We start from the raw sequence: 17,828 nt of genomic DNA, 5'->3' as shown, positions 1-17,828 counted from the left end.
CCCAACCAATGACGTATGGCCGGGTGACGCATTCCAGAGCCTCGTTCTGACATACAGGTAGACCGAACCACGGCGCCATATTGAGAGAGAACGGAAGTGAGTGAGTTTGATGTGGAAAAAGTGTTTATGTAGTTTGTAGAAAACATTGGCAAGAGTGATGAAAGCCGTTTAAACGTACAGTTAGGGTTGAACTGGAACCATTTTACTATTTTGTTTTTCTCGTTTAAGGGAACCCCCCCTCAAGAATTCATTTTTCGAATCCCACCCTTGACAGTGTCAAGTTAGTGAAAGCGCGCGGCAGTGACTGAACTCTTGTCGAAGATGCCCTTGGCACAGTTTGGAGCAGACCCATGGCAGAAAATGGCCTTGGAGAATTCGGAAAACGAGGTAATGAACATGCCAATGAACGATGGCCACCTTAGCTGTATTTGTCAACGTTTGACGCGGTCTCTTGTGAATTCACTTCCTCACACAGTTTGTGGGACACCAACTTCGATTTAGTTTCGCATAAACTGATTATTAAACTTAAACGATTAAAAAGGACTATATATTCGTGATTTTAGCTGTCTTATTTCTCAAGAAGTGCAGGCTGATAACTGTAACAGGCATTTGTTGCAGGAAATCGTGAGGTGGGAAAAACAAATCGCTAACTACTCACTACAGCGAACATGTGATATTTATCGTTCAAGTTGCCAATTCTAAAGTGTAAACTAAGCCTATTAAATACAGTTGTATTTCTATATGTTCTCATCAATTAACAATTGGCCCTGAAGCATATTACACAGTTTCAAAAACACGAGCCCACCCCAATTTTGTGTGAGAGACAAAGTTAAATCGCTTTCTCTGTGTTACAGATCATGGATGACTCAATGGGGGAGGATGAAACTGTATGTAGTGTGAGTAAACATTTTTAGTAATAATCTCACCCGTCTTCTCCCAGACTGTCTCATTTTCACAGGAGGTTGGTGGCATCTTAATTGGGGAGAACGAGCTCGTGGTAATGTCTGGAGGGGAATCATTGGAATGGTATCAAACACATGATTTTCATGTGTATGATGCCATGCTATTTCATCCATTCCATCCATTATTATGAGCCGTCCTCCCCTCACTAGCCTCCACTGGTGTGTGCATATGTATTTATGTTTCATGTTCTCTCTCAATTCAGTTTTCTCTCTTTGTCCTCTCTCACCTACTCACACACCTACATCCAGGCACTCCACAATAATACTGAGTACTATGTATTAATATGGACTAGTGGTGGGGTCGGTGAGAGCAAAATGATTAAAGAGAAGATAAGGGTAGCAAAAGAGTGAAAGCGACTGTGAAAGAGGGAGAGCGCATGCTATGTCTTTTAGTCATCCTCCTCCACACCTTTTGATGCAGTGGGAGGGGGTGTTGGATGCATGGAACCGGTTGCAAGCTGTCAGTCGGGAGCTCCCTCCCCCGGCAGATCAGAGCGTAGCGCAGTCTATCCCAGCGCAGCCACACTGTAACACAGGGAGAGGGGCTCTGCTGGCCCAGCACCGGCATGGGGGATTTGGCCACCGCTGGGGCAGAACACGGGCCAAAGAAGGAATTCGCTGAGAGCTGGTGTGCTGTACGTGGGTCTGATGTGGCTTGGTGTTGTGTTTGGGTGGGAAAGCATGGGAGTTGATTTCTCCATCCTCCCACAGTATGACTCTCTGCTCTAGTGCAAAGAAAAGGTTCTGAGTATGCAGCGCTGAAACAGTCTCTTTCTTGGTAGGGTTTTACTTCAAAACTTGTGAATGTATTTTATTTGATTCATTCCATTGCTTCTGTTTATTATTCTTTGTGACGTGTGTCTGTACGTTTGTGTGTGTGTTTGTTTTATAGAATTACTGTGTATTCCTATTCTCTCTCCACACTGCTGTGTATTTGGTCCGTGCCTGGTTTTGTTTTGACTGTGTCGCTCATCTTTCACAGGATGAGGGCTCAGTGAATGAGATCAATATCACAAATCATGTTAAAGAGGGCTCTGAAAGGGCTGATCCTAGGCAGTTTGAGCTCCGCAAGGTCCTGGGACAGGGATCCTTTGGGAAGGTAAATGACAGTGTGTGAGATGAAATGGTGTAGTGGTCGAAATGTTGTTTTTAATATTATGAATTATGTTTTTTATATCTCTGAACATTTGTGTATATGAGATTGACTGATTGATAGAAGCTGCTGGGTTTAATAGCTGAAATGATTTGTCTCTTTATGTTCAGGTGTTCCTTGTGAAGAAAATAACAGGGCCTGATGCTGGACAGCTGTATGCTATGAAGGTGCTGAAAAAGGCCACTTTGAAAGGTACAGTAGTCTGCGGTGATAATAAAAAAAAATTGTGAATTTGTTGATATTGAATATATCATGCTTGTAATGGTTTTAAAACTACTTTACAACTACAGTATATATGTTTTTTGTTGAATTATATACAGTCGTGTTTTTAATTGTAATTTATTTTACGAATCGCCAGTGCGAGATAGGGTCCGTACCAAGATGGAGCGAGACATTCTGGTAGAGGTGAACCATCCTTTCATAGTCAGACTACACTACGGTGAGTTATCAGACATCATCTGCCTGCCCTGTCATATTTCTACGTCTGATATAACCACAGGTCATTCAACCTTACAGATGAGTTTTGACTTCAATATGTACCCATGATTCTTCACAGCATTCCAGACAGAAGGGAAGCTGTACCTGATTCTGGACTTCCTCCGAGGTGGAGATCTATTCACACGGCTGTCTAAAGAGGTGAGCAGAATTCAAATCATTTTTAAAATTGTATTTTTTACATTAAATAAAATGGTTTATTTTTTTTCCTGGTAATTCATGTCCATATTATAATAGTTTTGGTGAGTTTGTGTATTAGGTGTGTTGTTTTTAACAAGTCTGTCTACCAGGTGATGTTCACAGAGGAGGATGTGAAGTTCTACCTGGCAGAGCTGGCTCTGGCCCTGGACCATCTGCATGGCCTGGGAATCATCTACAGAGACCTTAAACCTGAGAAGTACATATTACACTAATGCTATGACATTGCTTATTCCCATTAGGTACTTGTTTCTCTTCCAATCAGCAAAATGATATCATATTTTTTATATAGATCTGTTATTTTGAGCTTCGAAGTTATGTTATATACTGTCTGTTTACTGTATGTGTTTCTGCTGGCGGATGTTGAATTTCCTCTGACTGAGATCACTCTGTCCTTTCAGCATTCTGTTAGATGAGGAGGGCCATATCAAACTCACTGGTGGGTGATTTTTTTTCTGCTCCTATTACATATTAATGCTTCATATTCACACTCAGCCTGACTCAGCCACCGAGCAGAATAAGAAAGTGTTTTTAATGCCTTTTAATTTTAGGGGCCCTTAGTCTTCCTATGTTCCATTTTCAGCTCGACTCATTTTGCTGCCCTTTGTTTGTTCCAGACTTCGGCCTTAGTAAAGAGTCAATTGATCATGAGAACAAGGCCTACTCTTTCTGTGGAACAGTGGAGTACATGGCACCAGAGGTCGTGAACCGCCGAGGACACACCCTTAGCGCTGACTGGTGGTCCTATGGCGTGCTCATGGTGAGTGCTGGAGTTCCAAATCGATCTGTCTCTTTGCAATTCATTACCCTGGGATGTGTTCAAATATCTGATATCCAATATCAAGTGTGTCCACATTCATATCTGCCTGGATGGGCCAATGTGTCCAATGGCTGATATTGCCACTGATTAGACATGTTAATAAAACGTTGTTTTCATCTTCCCTAGTTTGAGATGCTGACTGGGACACTGCCTTTCCAAGGGAAGGACCGGAAGGAAACCATGACCATGATACTGAAGTGCGTCTTACTCAACCTGTCTTGAGCACCAGTTTAACCAGGCTGTTAGCAAATAACAGTTTGATCTCAATCTACCATGGTAATTTTGTTTGCACTGCAGGGCCAAGTTGGGAATGCCACAGTTCCTGAGCCAAGACGCCCAATCTCTCCTACGTAACCTTTTCAAACGCAACCCAGGCAACAGACTAGGTAATCAATCTCCATCACTAAAATGGTATTGTGCACCATGGCTTGTAACTGATGAGTGCTTAAAGTGGCAATCAGCAGTTGAAACAATAACAAAGCGCATCCCTGCCCTTGTTTTGGTAAAAAGCTGAGTGATGGGGCTGGAGAAATGTAACCACTCTCAAATTCATAGACATAGCTATGGATGCAAAGACTGACCATTCATGATATCAACATTTATAGTCTTAAAACTTTAGGCTATATAGTGTTTTTACATGTACTTTGTTTACAAACATTGGAGTAAAACAAGCTTTTTTTTTAGTTGTAATGGAGTGCAACAGTTGAACTAAGCTCATGAGGTATTTTATAAGTTATCTTATTCAAGAATCAATGCAGTTGAAGTCGGAAGTTTACATACTCCTTAGCCAAATACATTTAAACTCAGTTTTTCATAATTCCTGACATTTAATCCTAGTAACAATTCCCTGTCTTAGGTCAGTTAGGATCACCACTTTATTTTAAGAATGTGAAATGTCAGAATTTTTTTCTGCTTTTATTTCTTTCATCATATTCCCAGTGGGTCAGAAGTTTACATGCACTCAATTAGTATTTGGTAGCATTGCCTTTAAATTGTTTAACTTGGGTCAAACGTTTTGGGTAGTCTTCCACAAGCTTCCCACAATAAGTTGGGTGAATTTTGACCCATTCCTCCTGACAGAGCTGGTGTAACTGAGTGAGGTTTGTAGGCATCCTTGCTCGCACACGCTTTTTCGGTTCTGCCCACAAATGTTCTATAGGATTGAGGTCAGGGATTTGTGATGGCCACTCCGATACCTTGACTTTGTTGTCCTTAAGCCATTTTGCCACAACTTTGGAAGTATGCTTGGGGGTCGTTGTCCATTTGGAAGACCCATTTGCCACCAATCTTTAACTTCCTGACTGATGTCTTGAGATGTTGCTTCAATATATCCACCTAATTTTCCTACCTCATGATGCCATCTATTTTGTGAAGTGCTGCAACGCACCCCCACAACATGATGCTGCCATCCCCGTGCTTCATGGTTGGGATGGTATTCTTCGGCTTGCAAGCCTCCCCCTTTTCTCCTCCAAACATAACAATGGTCATTAACGCCAAACAGTGGTATTTTTGTTTCATCAAACCAGAGGATATTTCTCCAAAAAGTACGGTCTTTGTCCCCATGTGCAGTTGCAAACCGTAGTCTGGCTTTTTTATGGCAGTTTTGGAGCAGTGGCTTCTTCCTTGCTTTGTGGCCTTTCAGGTTATGTCGATATAGGACTCGTTTTACTCTGGATATGGTTACTTTTGTACCTGTTTCCTCCAGCATCTTCACAAGGTCCTTTGCTGTTGTTCTGGGATTGAGTTGCACTTTTCGCACCAAAGTACGTTAATCTCTAGGAAACAGAACGCGTCTCCTTCCTGAGCGGTATCACGGCTGCATGGTCCCATGGGGTTTATACTTGCGTACTATTGTTTGTATAGATGAACGTGATACCTTCAGGCATTTGGAAATTGCTCCCAAGGATGAACCAGTTTTTTTTCTGAGGTCTTGGCTGATTTCTTTTGATTTTCCCATGATGTCAAGCAAAGAGGCACTGAGTTTGAAGGTAGGCCTTGAAATACAGCCACAGGTACACCTCCAATTGACTCAAATGCTGTCAATTAGCCTATCAGAAGCTTCTAAAGCCATGACATCATTTTCTGGAATTTTCCAAGCTGTTTAAAGGCACAGTCAACTTAGTGTATGTAAACTTCTGACCCACTGGAATTGTGATAGTGAAATAATCTGTCTGTAAACAATTGTTGGAAAAATTACTTGTCATCCACATAGATGTCCTAACCGACTTGCCAAAACTATAGTTTGTTAACAAGAAATTTGTGGAGTGGTTGAAAAACGAGTTTTAATGACTCCAACCTAAGTGTATGTAAACTTTTGACTTCAACTGCACATATCATTCATTCACAAGTCCAAAAATGTATGTAGCAATCGCAGATTGCCCCTTTTTAAATAAATCTCACTTAAATGGAAAAAGAATATCTTACCACTCTAGTCAGAACATCGTGTTTGGTGCAGCGGTCTAAGGCAATGCATCGCAGTGCTAAAGGCGCCACTACAGATCTGGGTTCTAGCCTGGGCTGTGTTGCAGTCAGCCGTGACCGGGAGACCCGTGAAGCGGCGTACAATTTGGCCCAGCGTCGTCCGGGTTAGGGGAGGGTTTGGACGGCAAGGATGTCCTTGTCCCATCGCGTTCTAGTGACTCCTGTGATGGGCCGGGCACATGCACACTGACACAATCACAAGTTGGACTGTTTCCTCTGACCCATTGGTGCGGCTGGCTTCTGGGTTAAGCATGCAGTGTGTCAAGAAGCAGTGTGGCTTGGCAGGGTCGTGTTTCAGAGAACGCATGACTCTCGACCTTCGCCTCTCCCGAGTCCGTACGGGAGTTGCAGCGATGGGACAAGACTGTAACTACCAATTATATACCATGAAATTGAGAAGAAAAAGGGCAAGAAAATAATAGTGTTTGATATTTGTCATCACTGAACTGCAATCTTATTACAAACGATACCACAGGTATCCTGTAATGTGTGTGGATTTGTTGTTCACAGGTGCTGGTCCAGACGGAGTGGAAGAGATCAAGAGACATTCCTTATTTTCCACAATTGACTGGAACGTAAGTTTGCCTATTAATATGCATGTTTGCCATCTGCCTGCTCCTCTGTCCCGTGTGTATTATAAATGCTTTATGTTTTCAAACTCCCAAGAGGCACAGCTGTCTAAGTTCTAGAGGCGTCACTACAGACCCTGGTTCGATTCCGGGCTGTATCACAACCAGCCGTGAATGGGAGTCTCATAGGGCGGCGCACAATTGGCCCAGCGTCGTCTGGGTTAGGGTTTGGCTTGATTAGGCCATCATTGTAAATAGGAATTTGTTCTTACTTGCCCAGTTAAATAAAATGAACATGTTAAGGTTTATTCCAATGTTTTCCCCTTTTTTCTTGGTATGCCTATAGAAATTATTCAGGAGAGAACTCCATCCCCCCTTCAAACCTGCGAGTGGCAGACCTGATGACACCATCTACTTTGACTCTGAATTCACTGCAAAAACTCCACGGGGTAAATGTCAGATTCTTGTTTGGCGCTTTATACCATACAGTTTCATAATTGTGTGTGTGAATGAAAAGTAGTGAGGGTTGACATGAGGATTTTCCCCACAGACTCTCCTGGCTGTCCCCCGAGTGCCAACACCAACCAGCTGTTTAGAGGCTTCAGCTTTGTGGCTATCTCAGATGAGGAGAGTCAACCTCCACAGAACATTAACATCAACATGTCCTCTGTACAGGTACCAACACACACGCACTGGATAGGTCTCTGTATTTATTATAATATGGTTGTGTGTGGAAATAACAGAATTTGTCGCTGTGTCTATTTCTCTCTTCAGCAACTCCACAGAAACACAGCACAGTTTAGTGATGCCTACGATGTGAAGGAGGACATTGGTGTGGGCTCTTACTCCATATGCAAGCGCTGTGTTCAGAAGAGCAACAGTATGGATTATGCTGTAAAGGTGAGCTGTAACCCTGGGGATGCCCATGTCTCACCCTGGGAATGCCCATGGTAGAATGGTAGGGTTAACTGTTATTACTGATGTTGTTATCCCAGATCATCAGTAAGGCCAAGAGGGACCCCACAGAAGAGGTGGAGATTCTTCTGCGCTATGGACAGCACCCCAACATCATCACTCTCAAAGATGTGAGTCATTAACATCAGCAGTATGCAAATGAAGCAAGCAGCACTGTTTTTGTTGTTGTATTTTATCCCCTTTTTCTTCCTAATTTTGATCTTCTCTCATCGCTGCAACTCCCAAATGGGCTCGGGAGGTGAGTCATGCATCCTCCAAAACATGACCTGCCAAACAGCGCTTCTTAACTTGTTATGGATAGGGGGCAGTATTTTCACGGCCGGATAAAAAACGTACCCGATTTTAATCTGGTTATTACTCCTGCCCAGAAACTAGAATATGCATATAATTAGTAGCTTTGGATAGAAAACACTCCAAAGTTTCTAAAACTGTTTGAATGTTGTCTGTGAGTATAACAGAACTCAAATGGCAGGCCAAAACCTGAGAAGATTCTGTTCAGGAAGTACCCTGTCTGACCATTTCTTGGCCTTCTTTGTCATCTCTATCCAAAACAGAGGATCTCTGCTGTAACGTGACACTTTCTAAGGCTCCCATAGGCTCTCAGAAGGCGCCAGAACGTTGAATGATGACTCTGCAGTCTCTGGCTGAAAAACAGTAGCGCACACCATCACGGACCCTCCACCTCCAAATCGATCTCAATCCAGAGTACAGGCCTCGGTGTAACGCTCATTCCTTCGACGATAAACACGAATCCAACCATCACCCCTGGTGAGACAACTGCGACTCGTCAGTGAAGAGCACTTTTTGCCAGTCCTGTCTGGTCCAGTGACGGGTTTGTGCCCATAGTTGAAGTTGTTGCAGGTGATGTCTGGTGAGGACCTGCCTTACAATAGGCCTACAAGCCCTCAGTCCAGCCTCTCTCAGCCTATTTGCGGACAGTCTGAGCACTGATGGAGGGATTGTGCGTTCCTGGTGTAACTTGGGCAGTTGTTGTTGCCATCCTGTACCTGTCCCGCAGGTGTGATGTTCGGATGTACCGATCCTGTGCAGGCGTTGTTACACGTGGCCTGCCACTGCGAGGACGATCAGCTGCCCGTCCTGTCTCCCTGTAGCGCTGTCTTAGGCGTCTCACAGTACAGACATTGCAATTTATTGCCCTGGACACATCTGCAGTCCTCATGCCTCCTTGCAGCATGCCTAAGGCACGTTCACGCAGATTAGCAGGGACCCTGGGCATCTTTCTTTTGGTGTTTTTCAGTCAGTAGAAAGGCCTCTTTAGTGTCCTAAGTTTTCATAACTGTGACCATAATTGCCTACTGTCTGTAAGCTGTTAGTGTCTTAATGACCGTTCCACAGGTGCATGTTCATTTAATTGTTTATGGTTCATTGAACAAGCATGGGAAACAGTGTTTAAAAGACAGGGTCCTGAAAAGGGGACGTTTCTTTTTCTGTAAACAATTGTTGGAAAAATTACTTGTGTCATGCACAAAGTAGATGTCCTAACCGACTTGCCAAAAGTATAGTTTGTTAACAAGAAATCTGTGGAGTGGTTGAAAAACAAGTTTTAATGACTCCAACCTCCAAGTGTACATAAACTTCCAACTTCAACTGTTATATAATTATTATATTTCCAAAAAATATATATAATGTTTAGTCCATAAGCAGAGTACCGTGTGCCTTTATCAGTACACGGTTAGGGAGGCAAATAGTTCACTCTCTACAGTACACAACGATAAACTAAATCAACCTTCTTTTATGATTGTACTGGTCATTTTGATGTTTGATTTTTATAGAAAATGTATTATAGCTTGTTCTGCAACTACATGCAGTACAATAACACTTATTTTAAAATGAAGGTAATTAATTATATATAAAAAAAAATGTATATAATAATTATATATATATTACAGTTGAAGTTGGAAGTTTATGTACACTTAGGTTGGAGTCATGAAAACTTGTTTTTCAACCACTCCACAGATTTCTTGTTAACAAACTATACTTTTAGCAAGTAGGTTAGGACATCTACTTTGTGCATGACACAAGTAATTGTTCCAACAATTGTTTACAGACAGTGAATTATAAGTGAAATAATCTATCACAATTCCAGTGGGTCAGAAGTTTACATACACTAAGTTGACTGTGCCTTTAAACAGCTTGGAAAATTCCAGAAAATGATGTCATGGCTTTAGAAGCTTCTGATAGGCTAATTGACAGCATTTGAGTCAATTGGAGGTGTACCTGTGGATGTATTTCAAGGCCTACCTTCAAACTCAGTGCCTCTTTGCTTGACATCATGGGAAAATCAAAAGAAATCAGCCAAGACCTCAGGGAAAAAAATTGTAGACCTCAACATGTCTGGTTCATCCTTGGGAGCAATTTCCAAACGCCTGAAGGTACTACGTTCATCTATACAAACAATAGTACGCAATAGTACCACGCATCTGTCATACCGCTCAGGCAGGAGATGCGTTCTGTCTTCTAGTGATGAACGTACTTTGGTGCAAAAAGTGCAACTCAATCCCAGAACAACAGCAAAGGACCTTGTGAAGATGCTGGATGAAACGGGTACAAAAGTATCTGTATCCACAGTAAAACGAGTCCTATATCGACAACCTGAAAGGCTGCTCAGCAAGGAAGAAGCCACTACTCCAAAACCGCCATAAATGGCTGGACTACATTTTGCAACTGCACATGGGGACAAAGATGATACTTTTTGGAAAAATGTCCTCTGGTCTGCTGAAATAAATATGTAACTGTTTGGCCATAATGACCATCGTTATGTTTGGAGGAAAAGGGGGAGGCTTGCAAGCCGAAGAACGCCATCCCAACCATGAAGCACAGGGGTGGCAGCATCATGTTGGGGGGATGCTTTGCTGCAGGGGGGACTGGTGCACTTCACAAAATAGATGGCATCATGAGGTAGGAAAATTATGTGGATATATTGAAGCAACATCTCAAGACATCAGTCAGGAAGTTAAAGCTTGGTCGCAAATGGGTCTTCCAAATGGACAATGACCCCAAGCTACCCAAAACGTTTGACCCAAGTGAAACAATTAAGGCAATGCTACTAAATACTAATTGAGTGTGTAATCTTCTGACCCACTGGGAATGTGATGAAAGAAATAAAAGCTGAAATAAATCTTTCTCTCTACTATTATTCTGACTTTTCACATTCTTAAAATAAGGTGGTGATCCTAACTGACCTAAGACAGGGAATTTTTACTTGGATTAAATGTCAGGAATTGTGAAACTGAGTTTAAATGTATTTGTTTAAGGTGTATGTAAACTTCTGACTTCAACTGTATGTGGGCTTTTATGGTTCTCTGTCGCGTGTATTGGATAACGGCACAATCATTTGGGCTTTTTTTGGGCTCATAAAATGTACACTGAGCAAAAATATATAAATGCAACATGTAAAGTGTTGGTCCCACGTGTCATGAGCTGAAATTGAAAATCTATGAAATGTTCCATACGCACAAGAAGCTCATTTCTCTTTAATTTTGAGCACAACTTTGTTTACATCCGTGTTAGTCAGCATTTCTCCTTTCCCAAGATAATCCATTCACTTGACAGTTGTGGCATATCTGGATGCTGATGAAACAGCACGGTCATTACACAGGTGCACCTTGTGCTGGGGACTGTAAAAGGCCACTCTAAAATGTGCAGTTTTGTCACACAGCACAATGCCACAGATGTCTCATGTTTTGAGGGAATGTGCAATTGGCATGCTGACTTCAAGAATGTCCATCAGAGCTGTTTCCAGATAATTAAATGTTAATTTCTCTACCATAAGCTGCCTCCAACATCGTTTAAGAGAATTTGGCATTATGTCCAACTGGCCTCACAACCGCAGACCCTGATTTAAGCACTCCAGACTGGGACCTCCACATCCGGCTTCTTCACCTGAGGGGGGGCATGGGGAGTATTTCTGTCTGTAATAAAGCCCTGTTGTGGGGAAAAACTCATTCTGATTGGCTGCTCCTGGCTCTCCAGTGGGTGGGCCTGGCTCACAAGTGGATGGACCTATACCCACCCATGGCTGCACCCCTGCCCAGTTATGTAAAATCCATAGATAAGGGCCTAATTTGCTAAACTGTATGTGTAAACATGTAAAAGCAGGGCCCCACTGTAAAAGAGACCTTGGCCTCAGTCTGTGTTCCTTGTTGAAATAAAGGTATAATAATAATAATAATAATAATAATAATAATAATTTAAATTGACTAATTTCCTTGTATGAACTGTAACTCAGTAAAATATTTTTAATTGTTCCATGTTGCTTTTATATTTTTGTTCAGTTTATTTTATATATGGCACATCAGGTTTGAATTTTCATGCTGATCAAAGCTCTAGTCAAATCCAGACATTATATGCTTTTGAATGACACTTCTAGTTTTGGCGGCAAATACCGGCTTACCCGGGAGGAAAGTGATTTATTTGCAGGATGGAACAATTATAAAATACCGGGAAAATATATAACCCTAGTGCGTGTCGAACATTTCTGGGATATTTTGTTTCAGCTCATGATACATGGGACCAACTCTTTACATGTTGAGTTCAGTGTAGATTCACAATTGAATTGTTGTTTCATTGTTTGGCTAGTATGTCGATGTTCTGAGAGTTATGGGAATATATATTTTTTGTGCTGAATACTCCTCTATAATGAGTTATTTGTGAGTGTCTCTCTGGGTGACATTGTGAGGTTGTGTGCCCTGTTGACTGTAGGTGTTTGACGATGGACGCTCAGTGTACCTGGTGACAGAGCTGATGAAAGGAGGAGAGCTACTGGATAAGATCCTCAGACAGAAGTTCTTCTCTGAGAGGGAGGCCAGTGCAGTTCTCCACACCATCACCAAAACTGTGGAGTACCTGCATGCACAGGGGGTAAAACATTCACCATCACAATGATACATAATACTGATATATTACGTGTTCCAAGTATATACTATATTTTGAGCACTTCGCTACTTTCAATACACAGGACCTTTCTACTGTATAAGCAATACGAGTTGGCAATCTGATATTTGCTTCCCTGACTCACTATGTCACTGATGAAATTTCTGTCCCCCTGCTCAGGTTGTCCATAGAGATCTGAAGCCCAGTAACATACTGTACGTGGATGAGTCTGGAAACCCAGAGTCCATCCGAATCTGTGACTTTGGCTTCGCCAAACAGCTGAGAGCTGAAAACGGGCTCCTGATGACTCCCTGCTACACGGCCAACTTTGTCGCCCCTGAGGTGTCTCTTCTTCTACATGTTTCCGTGACCAGTACCTGCATGCTCAGCTAATGGTCATCTAACTGTATAACAAGTTCATCGTATTTTCATTTTTCAATATATTTGTCTAGTAACTGACATGGCATTCTTTGATTTATGTATTCTAATGCAGTGTGCAATACTTCCTATTGTTGCTAGGTCCTAAAGAAACAGGGCTATGATGCAGCCTGTGATATCTGGAGTCTAGGAGTGCTGCTCTATACAATGCTTACTGGGTATGCGTGCTTTACCAACAGTAATGCAGCCAATGATGTTCATAAAAAGATTAACACATAGTACATTCATATTTTATTAGTCCTTTAAAGTATGTATTTATCTTGATGTTTCAGGTTCACTCCTTTTGCCAATGGACCAGAGGATACTCCCGAAGAGATCTTGGCTCGGATCGGCAGTGGAAAGTTCTCTCTGACGGGCGGCTACTGGAATTCAGTCTCAGCAGAGGCCAAGGTATGTCTGGGATGTCAGTTGTACTGCAGCACTGTGTTTTCCATAGTGTCCAATTACTCTATGATAGTGGTTTCAAAACGGAGTCCTTTTCCTAGCACTATACAGTGCATTCGGAAAGAATTCAGCCCCCTTCACTTTTTCCAAATTTTTGTTATGTTACAGCCTTATTCTAAAATGGATTCAATATTTATTTTTTTCATCAATCTACACACGATACCCCATAATGACATTTTTTGCAAATGTATTAAAAATAAAAAAAACTTGATTGGAGTCCACCTGTGGTAAATTTAATTGATTGAACATGATTTGGAAAGGCACACGCCTGTCTATATAAGGTCCCAGAGTATGTCAGGGCAAAAACAAAACCATGAGGTCAAAGATATTGCCCGTAGAGCTCCGAGACGGGATTGTATCGAGGAACAGATCTGGTAAAGGGTACCAACACATTTCTGAAGCATTGAAGGCCCCTAAGAACACAGTGGCCTACATCATTCTTAAACGGAATACGTTTGGAACCACCAAGACTCTTCCTAGAGCTCCAGAGTTCCTCTGTAGAGATGGGAGAACCTTCCAGAAGGACAACCATCTCTGCAGCACTCCACCAATCAGGCCTTTATAGTAGAGTGGCCAGACGGAAGCCACTCCTCAGTAAACGGTACATGACAGCCTGCTTGGAGTTTGCCAAAAGGCACTTAATGGACTCTCAGACCATGAGAAACAGATCCTCTGGTCTGATGAAACCAAGATTGAACTCTTTGGCCTGAATGCCAAGCGTTACATCTGGGGTAAACCAGGCACCGCTCATCACCTGGCCAATACCATCCCTACAGTGAAGCATGGTGGTGGCAGCATCATGCTGTGGGGATGTTTTTCAGCGGCAGGGACTGGGAGAATAGTCAGGATCGAGGGAAAGATGAATGGAGCAAAGTACACAGATCCTTGATGAAAACCTGCTCCAGAGCGCTCAGGACCTCAGACTGAGGTTCACCTTCCAACAGGACAATGACCCTAAGCATAGCCAAGACAACGCAGGAGTGGCTTCAAGACAAGTCTCCTGAATGTCCATGAGTGTCTAACGTCTCTGGAGAGACCTTAAAATAGCTGTGCAGTGACACTCCCCGTCCAACCTGACAGCTTGAGAGGATCTGCAGAAAGAATGGGAGAAACTCCCCAAATACAGGTGTGCCAAGCTTGTAGCGTCATACCCAAGAAGACTCGCTGTGATTGCTGCCAAAGATGCTTCAACAAAGTACTGAGTAAAGGGTCCTGAATACTTATGTAAATGTGATGTTTTAGATTTTTTTAATAAATTTGCTAAAATTTCTAAACCTGTTTTTGATTTGTCATTGTGTGTAGATTTGAGGGAATTAAAACGATTTAATCAATTTTAGAATGTCTGTAATGTAACAAAGTGGAAAAAGTGAATGGATCTGAATACTTTCCGAATGCACTGTATACTTGATGGAAGAGATTGTTCAGATTGTGCATACTTTGACATTGCTGTCTTTAGGACCTAGTGTCCAAGATGCTGCATGTGGACCCCCACCAGAGGCTAACTGCTGCTCAGGTGCTGCGACACCCTTGGATATTACACAAGGACCAGTTGCCCATGTACCAGCTCAATAGACAGGATGCTCCTCATTTGGTCAAGGTAACAAAACTTTATTCAATGCACTAGTCTCTCTTTTCTGCCACTCTGAAAGCTTCTCTGCTGGGTATTGATAAATTAACACCAAGACTGTTCTCCCTCTTACAGGGTGCGATGGCAGCCACTTACTCTGCTCTGAACATGCATGTTCCCCCTGTGCTGGACCCTGTTGGGCGCTCCTCGTTAGCTCAACGAAGAGGAGTGAAGAAGTTGACCTCCACAGCCCTGTGATCCACCTGCCACTAGTATCAATCTCACCTGTTTAATGCTACTGCACCAGTGCATTAGTGTGTTTCGACTCCCGCTGTGTTAGAAGAACAGTGTGTAAGACCAAAAAGAAACGGTAACCCATTCACTGAGAAAATGTATCATGTTTTTGCTTGTACAATCATCACTGCCTTCAGACCAAAAGTTACAAACTCTTGGAAAGGCTGAACTGTATATTTTATGAAAATGAGATATTTACTACAAAAATAGAATTTAATGTATACGGGTTCCTATAGGTCTGTGTTTAAACAGAGATTGAGTTAAGCACTGGGGGATGAAGGGGTTTGGAAAGGGTTAAAATTATGTTTCCCCCAGTTGCATGGATCACAGTCAGTCCCCCTTATTCCAAGTCAACCGCTAAGCCCCTACCTATGCACTTGTATAGAGCTGAAAAGATGAGATATGTGTAAACAGTCATATTTTTAGTTAGGCCAACTTTTAGAATGTGTTATATTGTTCTAATTCCAGACATTTGGTTACATAGCGTTGTTTAAATGTTCCCATGTCACGTTAAATTGGGAGCTAACCATAGAAATAGAATGAATGGAACTGACTTGGTGCTCTAACCCTGGCAATTTGACTGGTAAACTCATGGGAACACTCACCATAGAGCCCCACAGTGGAGGTGTCATAACACTCCTAAAACCTAGCAGTTAAACAGGGAAATGGTTCCAATTGTTTTTCCACCATTCATTTTTCCCATAGGAAATGTAAGTACTTAATAAGGGCTATGTTTGGTGTAGGTTTACCCTGGCGTGTCATTTTGATGACCATGTAAATCTCTGACAAACCAATATATTTGTCTCCATTTACTCTGCTTCAAAAATGCTAATTAATGTCAAAGTAGATATCATGCAAGATTACAAATACCTGCAAGCTCATGCACGTGCTGACACCTTTGCTAACAGTTATTGTGTCAAGACAGTTCACACACATAGTTGTCAATTTAAAGACATTTTGCCAATTTATTCATTACTAAATGTAACTAAAATGGTTAATCCAGACATTTCCTTTGCCTCGATTTGGCAGTCTCGTCCAGGTCATCATGGCATTTGTAGTTCTTTATGATGGCCACGTTCACAGTTAATTAGCAAATTTTTTTGCGGGGGGATAAATACAGGTGAATATATTTATAAGTCACCTTGTCCTAGAGAGATTTACACCGTTATCAAAAAGCCCTTATTTTAAGTGTTTCTAAATCCCCTATGGGAAAAATGAATGGAACTTGTTTGACCGCTAGGTTTTATTTGGAATATTCTATCAACAGATTCTGGATTGCCATGGTAATGTAGAATGTTCATTCAAATGATGCTAGCTCAGGGGTGTAAACTTTTTGCATGGAGGGCCTTGTCTGTTGGTTTTTCCTTTTAATTAATCCCTAGACAACCAAGTGTGGGGAGTTCCTTACTAATTAGTGATCTTAATTCATCAATCAAGTACAAGGGAGGAGCAAAAACACGCAGACACTCGGCCCGCGGTTGAATGAGTTTGACACTAGTGTGCTAGCTGATGTGGCTCATGAATGTATTTTTTGTAATGTCAGTTGAGTTGACTTAACAGATTTGAAGTTTATACTTCTTGCTTTTACTTCCTGCCATTGGTCTAGGGAAAAAATATACAAGTTAAGACAGCGTCGTCACAAATCTGGGATCAACGGTGTTCGTTAACTACCAGCGCCATTGCTAACTAGCACAGCTGGTCCTATTCATGTTTTTGCATCATAATGCCCAATTCAGATATTCAGTTTTATACAATTTTTCTTATTTTATTTTTATATTCCCCATGTAGCTAATGTTAAGTGTCAATATAAAATGCATTGTGATGCGGAAACCGCATTGGCTCAACTTTCTAAATACAAGGCTCTGGGAATAAGCAACATGGAATTATAACATTTACATTTACGTCATTTAGATGGGCAATTAGGGTTTGGACACTGACAAACTCAATTGTTCAACAGTTTACCAAGGCCCTGTCAGCAATGGGGGAGAAAAAGTGCTAACCTCCTTCCTCACTCCAGTATCTGCTGCTGCACTTTCTCTCAGACCTTTGTGTTGGGGCAGGGCCCAGAGGGGTTGGAGTTTTCTTGCTTTACTTAGACTTTCAATTTTTTGTCCTTCTCATAATCATAAAGGGAAACGTGAACTTGGGATATACTTATAGCAATTAAGATTACTTTTCCAGTCTACTTTTAAGAGACCATTAAGAATGTATTTTTGTATATGTTGATGAATGAAACATTTTCTACTTGGTGTGCATGATGGTCACAGGACAGCTTTAGTGGGGGGGTTAAGGGAAAGGGAAGGGCTTTCCAAGAAGATGCTGGGGAATGTACCATGCTAGATGGAGGGGCGATTAGAAACCGTCTTTCCCCTCTGCTTTGACCTCTTGTTTCCATGTTTTACAGAGAAATGTTTGTCTCAGTAATGTGGGCCAGGCAAGTGACTGCAGCTTCATTTGTAACCTAAAAAATGATCATGAATACATCAAATAAATATACAATCAAATAATGCATCACTTGTTCATTCTTTCTTCCACCGAA

General features: G+C 41.9%; 1 protein-coding gene across 2 annotated transcripts; it reads left to right on the top strand.

Annotated features, from left to right (window-relative positions):
• Nucleotides 1–68: 68 nt before the first annotated feature.
• On the top strand, nucleotides 69–17,800 carry LOC115204387 (ribosomal protein S6 kinase alpha-3). 2 transcript variants are annotated; one of them, XM_029769920.1, is made up of 22 exons: nucleotides 69–387; nucleotides 855–896; nucleotides 1,945–2,061; nucleotides 2,226–2,307; nucleotides 2,474–2,554; nucleotides 2,672–2,751; nucleotides 2,901–3,007; nucleotides 3,210–3,247; nucleotides 3,426–3,568; nucleotides 3,755–3,825; nucleotides 3,926–4,014; nucleotides 6,620–6,684; nucleotides 7,025–7,127; nucleotides 7,229–7,353; nucleotides 7,453–7,578; nucleotides 7,674–7,763; nucleotides 12,376–12,534; nucleotides 12,727–12,888; nucleotides 13,066–13,142; nucleotides 13,257–13,374; nucleotides 14,885–15,025; nucleotides 15,131–17,800. In XM_029769920.1, exons 1-22 carry the CDS (start codon nucleotides 322–324, stop codon nucleotides 15,251–15,253), a joined length of 2,205 nt encoding a protein of 734 aa, XP_029625780.1. In that variant the 5' UTR covers nucleotides 69–321; the 3' UTR covers nucleotides 15,254–17,800. The 2 variants fall into 2 exon arrangements, with proteins under 2 accessions (XP_029625780.1, XP_029625779.1); XM_029769919.1 differs by having other exon boundaries at nucleotides 2,889–3,007.
• Nucleotides 17,801–17,828: the final 28 nt, after the last annotated feature.

This window comes from Salmo trutta, chromosome 12, assembly GCF_901001165.1.
Source record: "Salmo trutta chromosome 12, fSalTru1.1, whole genome shotgun sequence".
NCBI lineage: Eukaryota > Metazoa > Chordata > Actinopteri > Salmoniformes > Salmonidae > Salmo > Salmo trutta.
This window is presented reverse-complemented; position numbering and strand designations above follow the sequence as displayed.

What these genes read in the sequence shown, in the direction of transcription:
- LOC115204387 (XM_029769919.1), top strand. Translation starts at nt 322, where the DNA reads ATGCCCTTGGCACAGTTTGGAGCAGACCCATGGCAGAAAATGGCCTTG. An exon ending in CAACCCAGGCAACAGACTAG is followed by an intron (nt 4,015 to 6,619) that starts GTAATCAATCTC and finishes TGTTGTTCACAG; the next exon opens with GTGCTGGTCCAGACGGAGTG. An exon ending in AGTACCTGCATGCACAGGGG is followed by an intron (nt 12,535 to 12,726) that starts GTAAAACATTCA and finishes CCCCCTGCTCAG; the next exon opens with GTTGTCCATAGAGATCTGAA.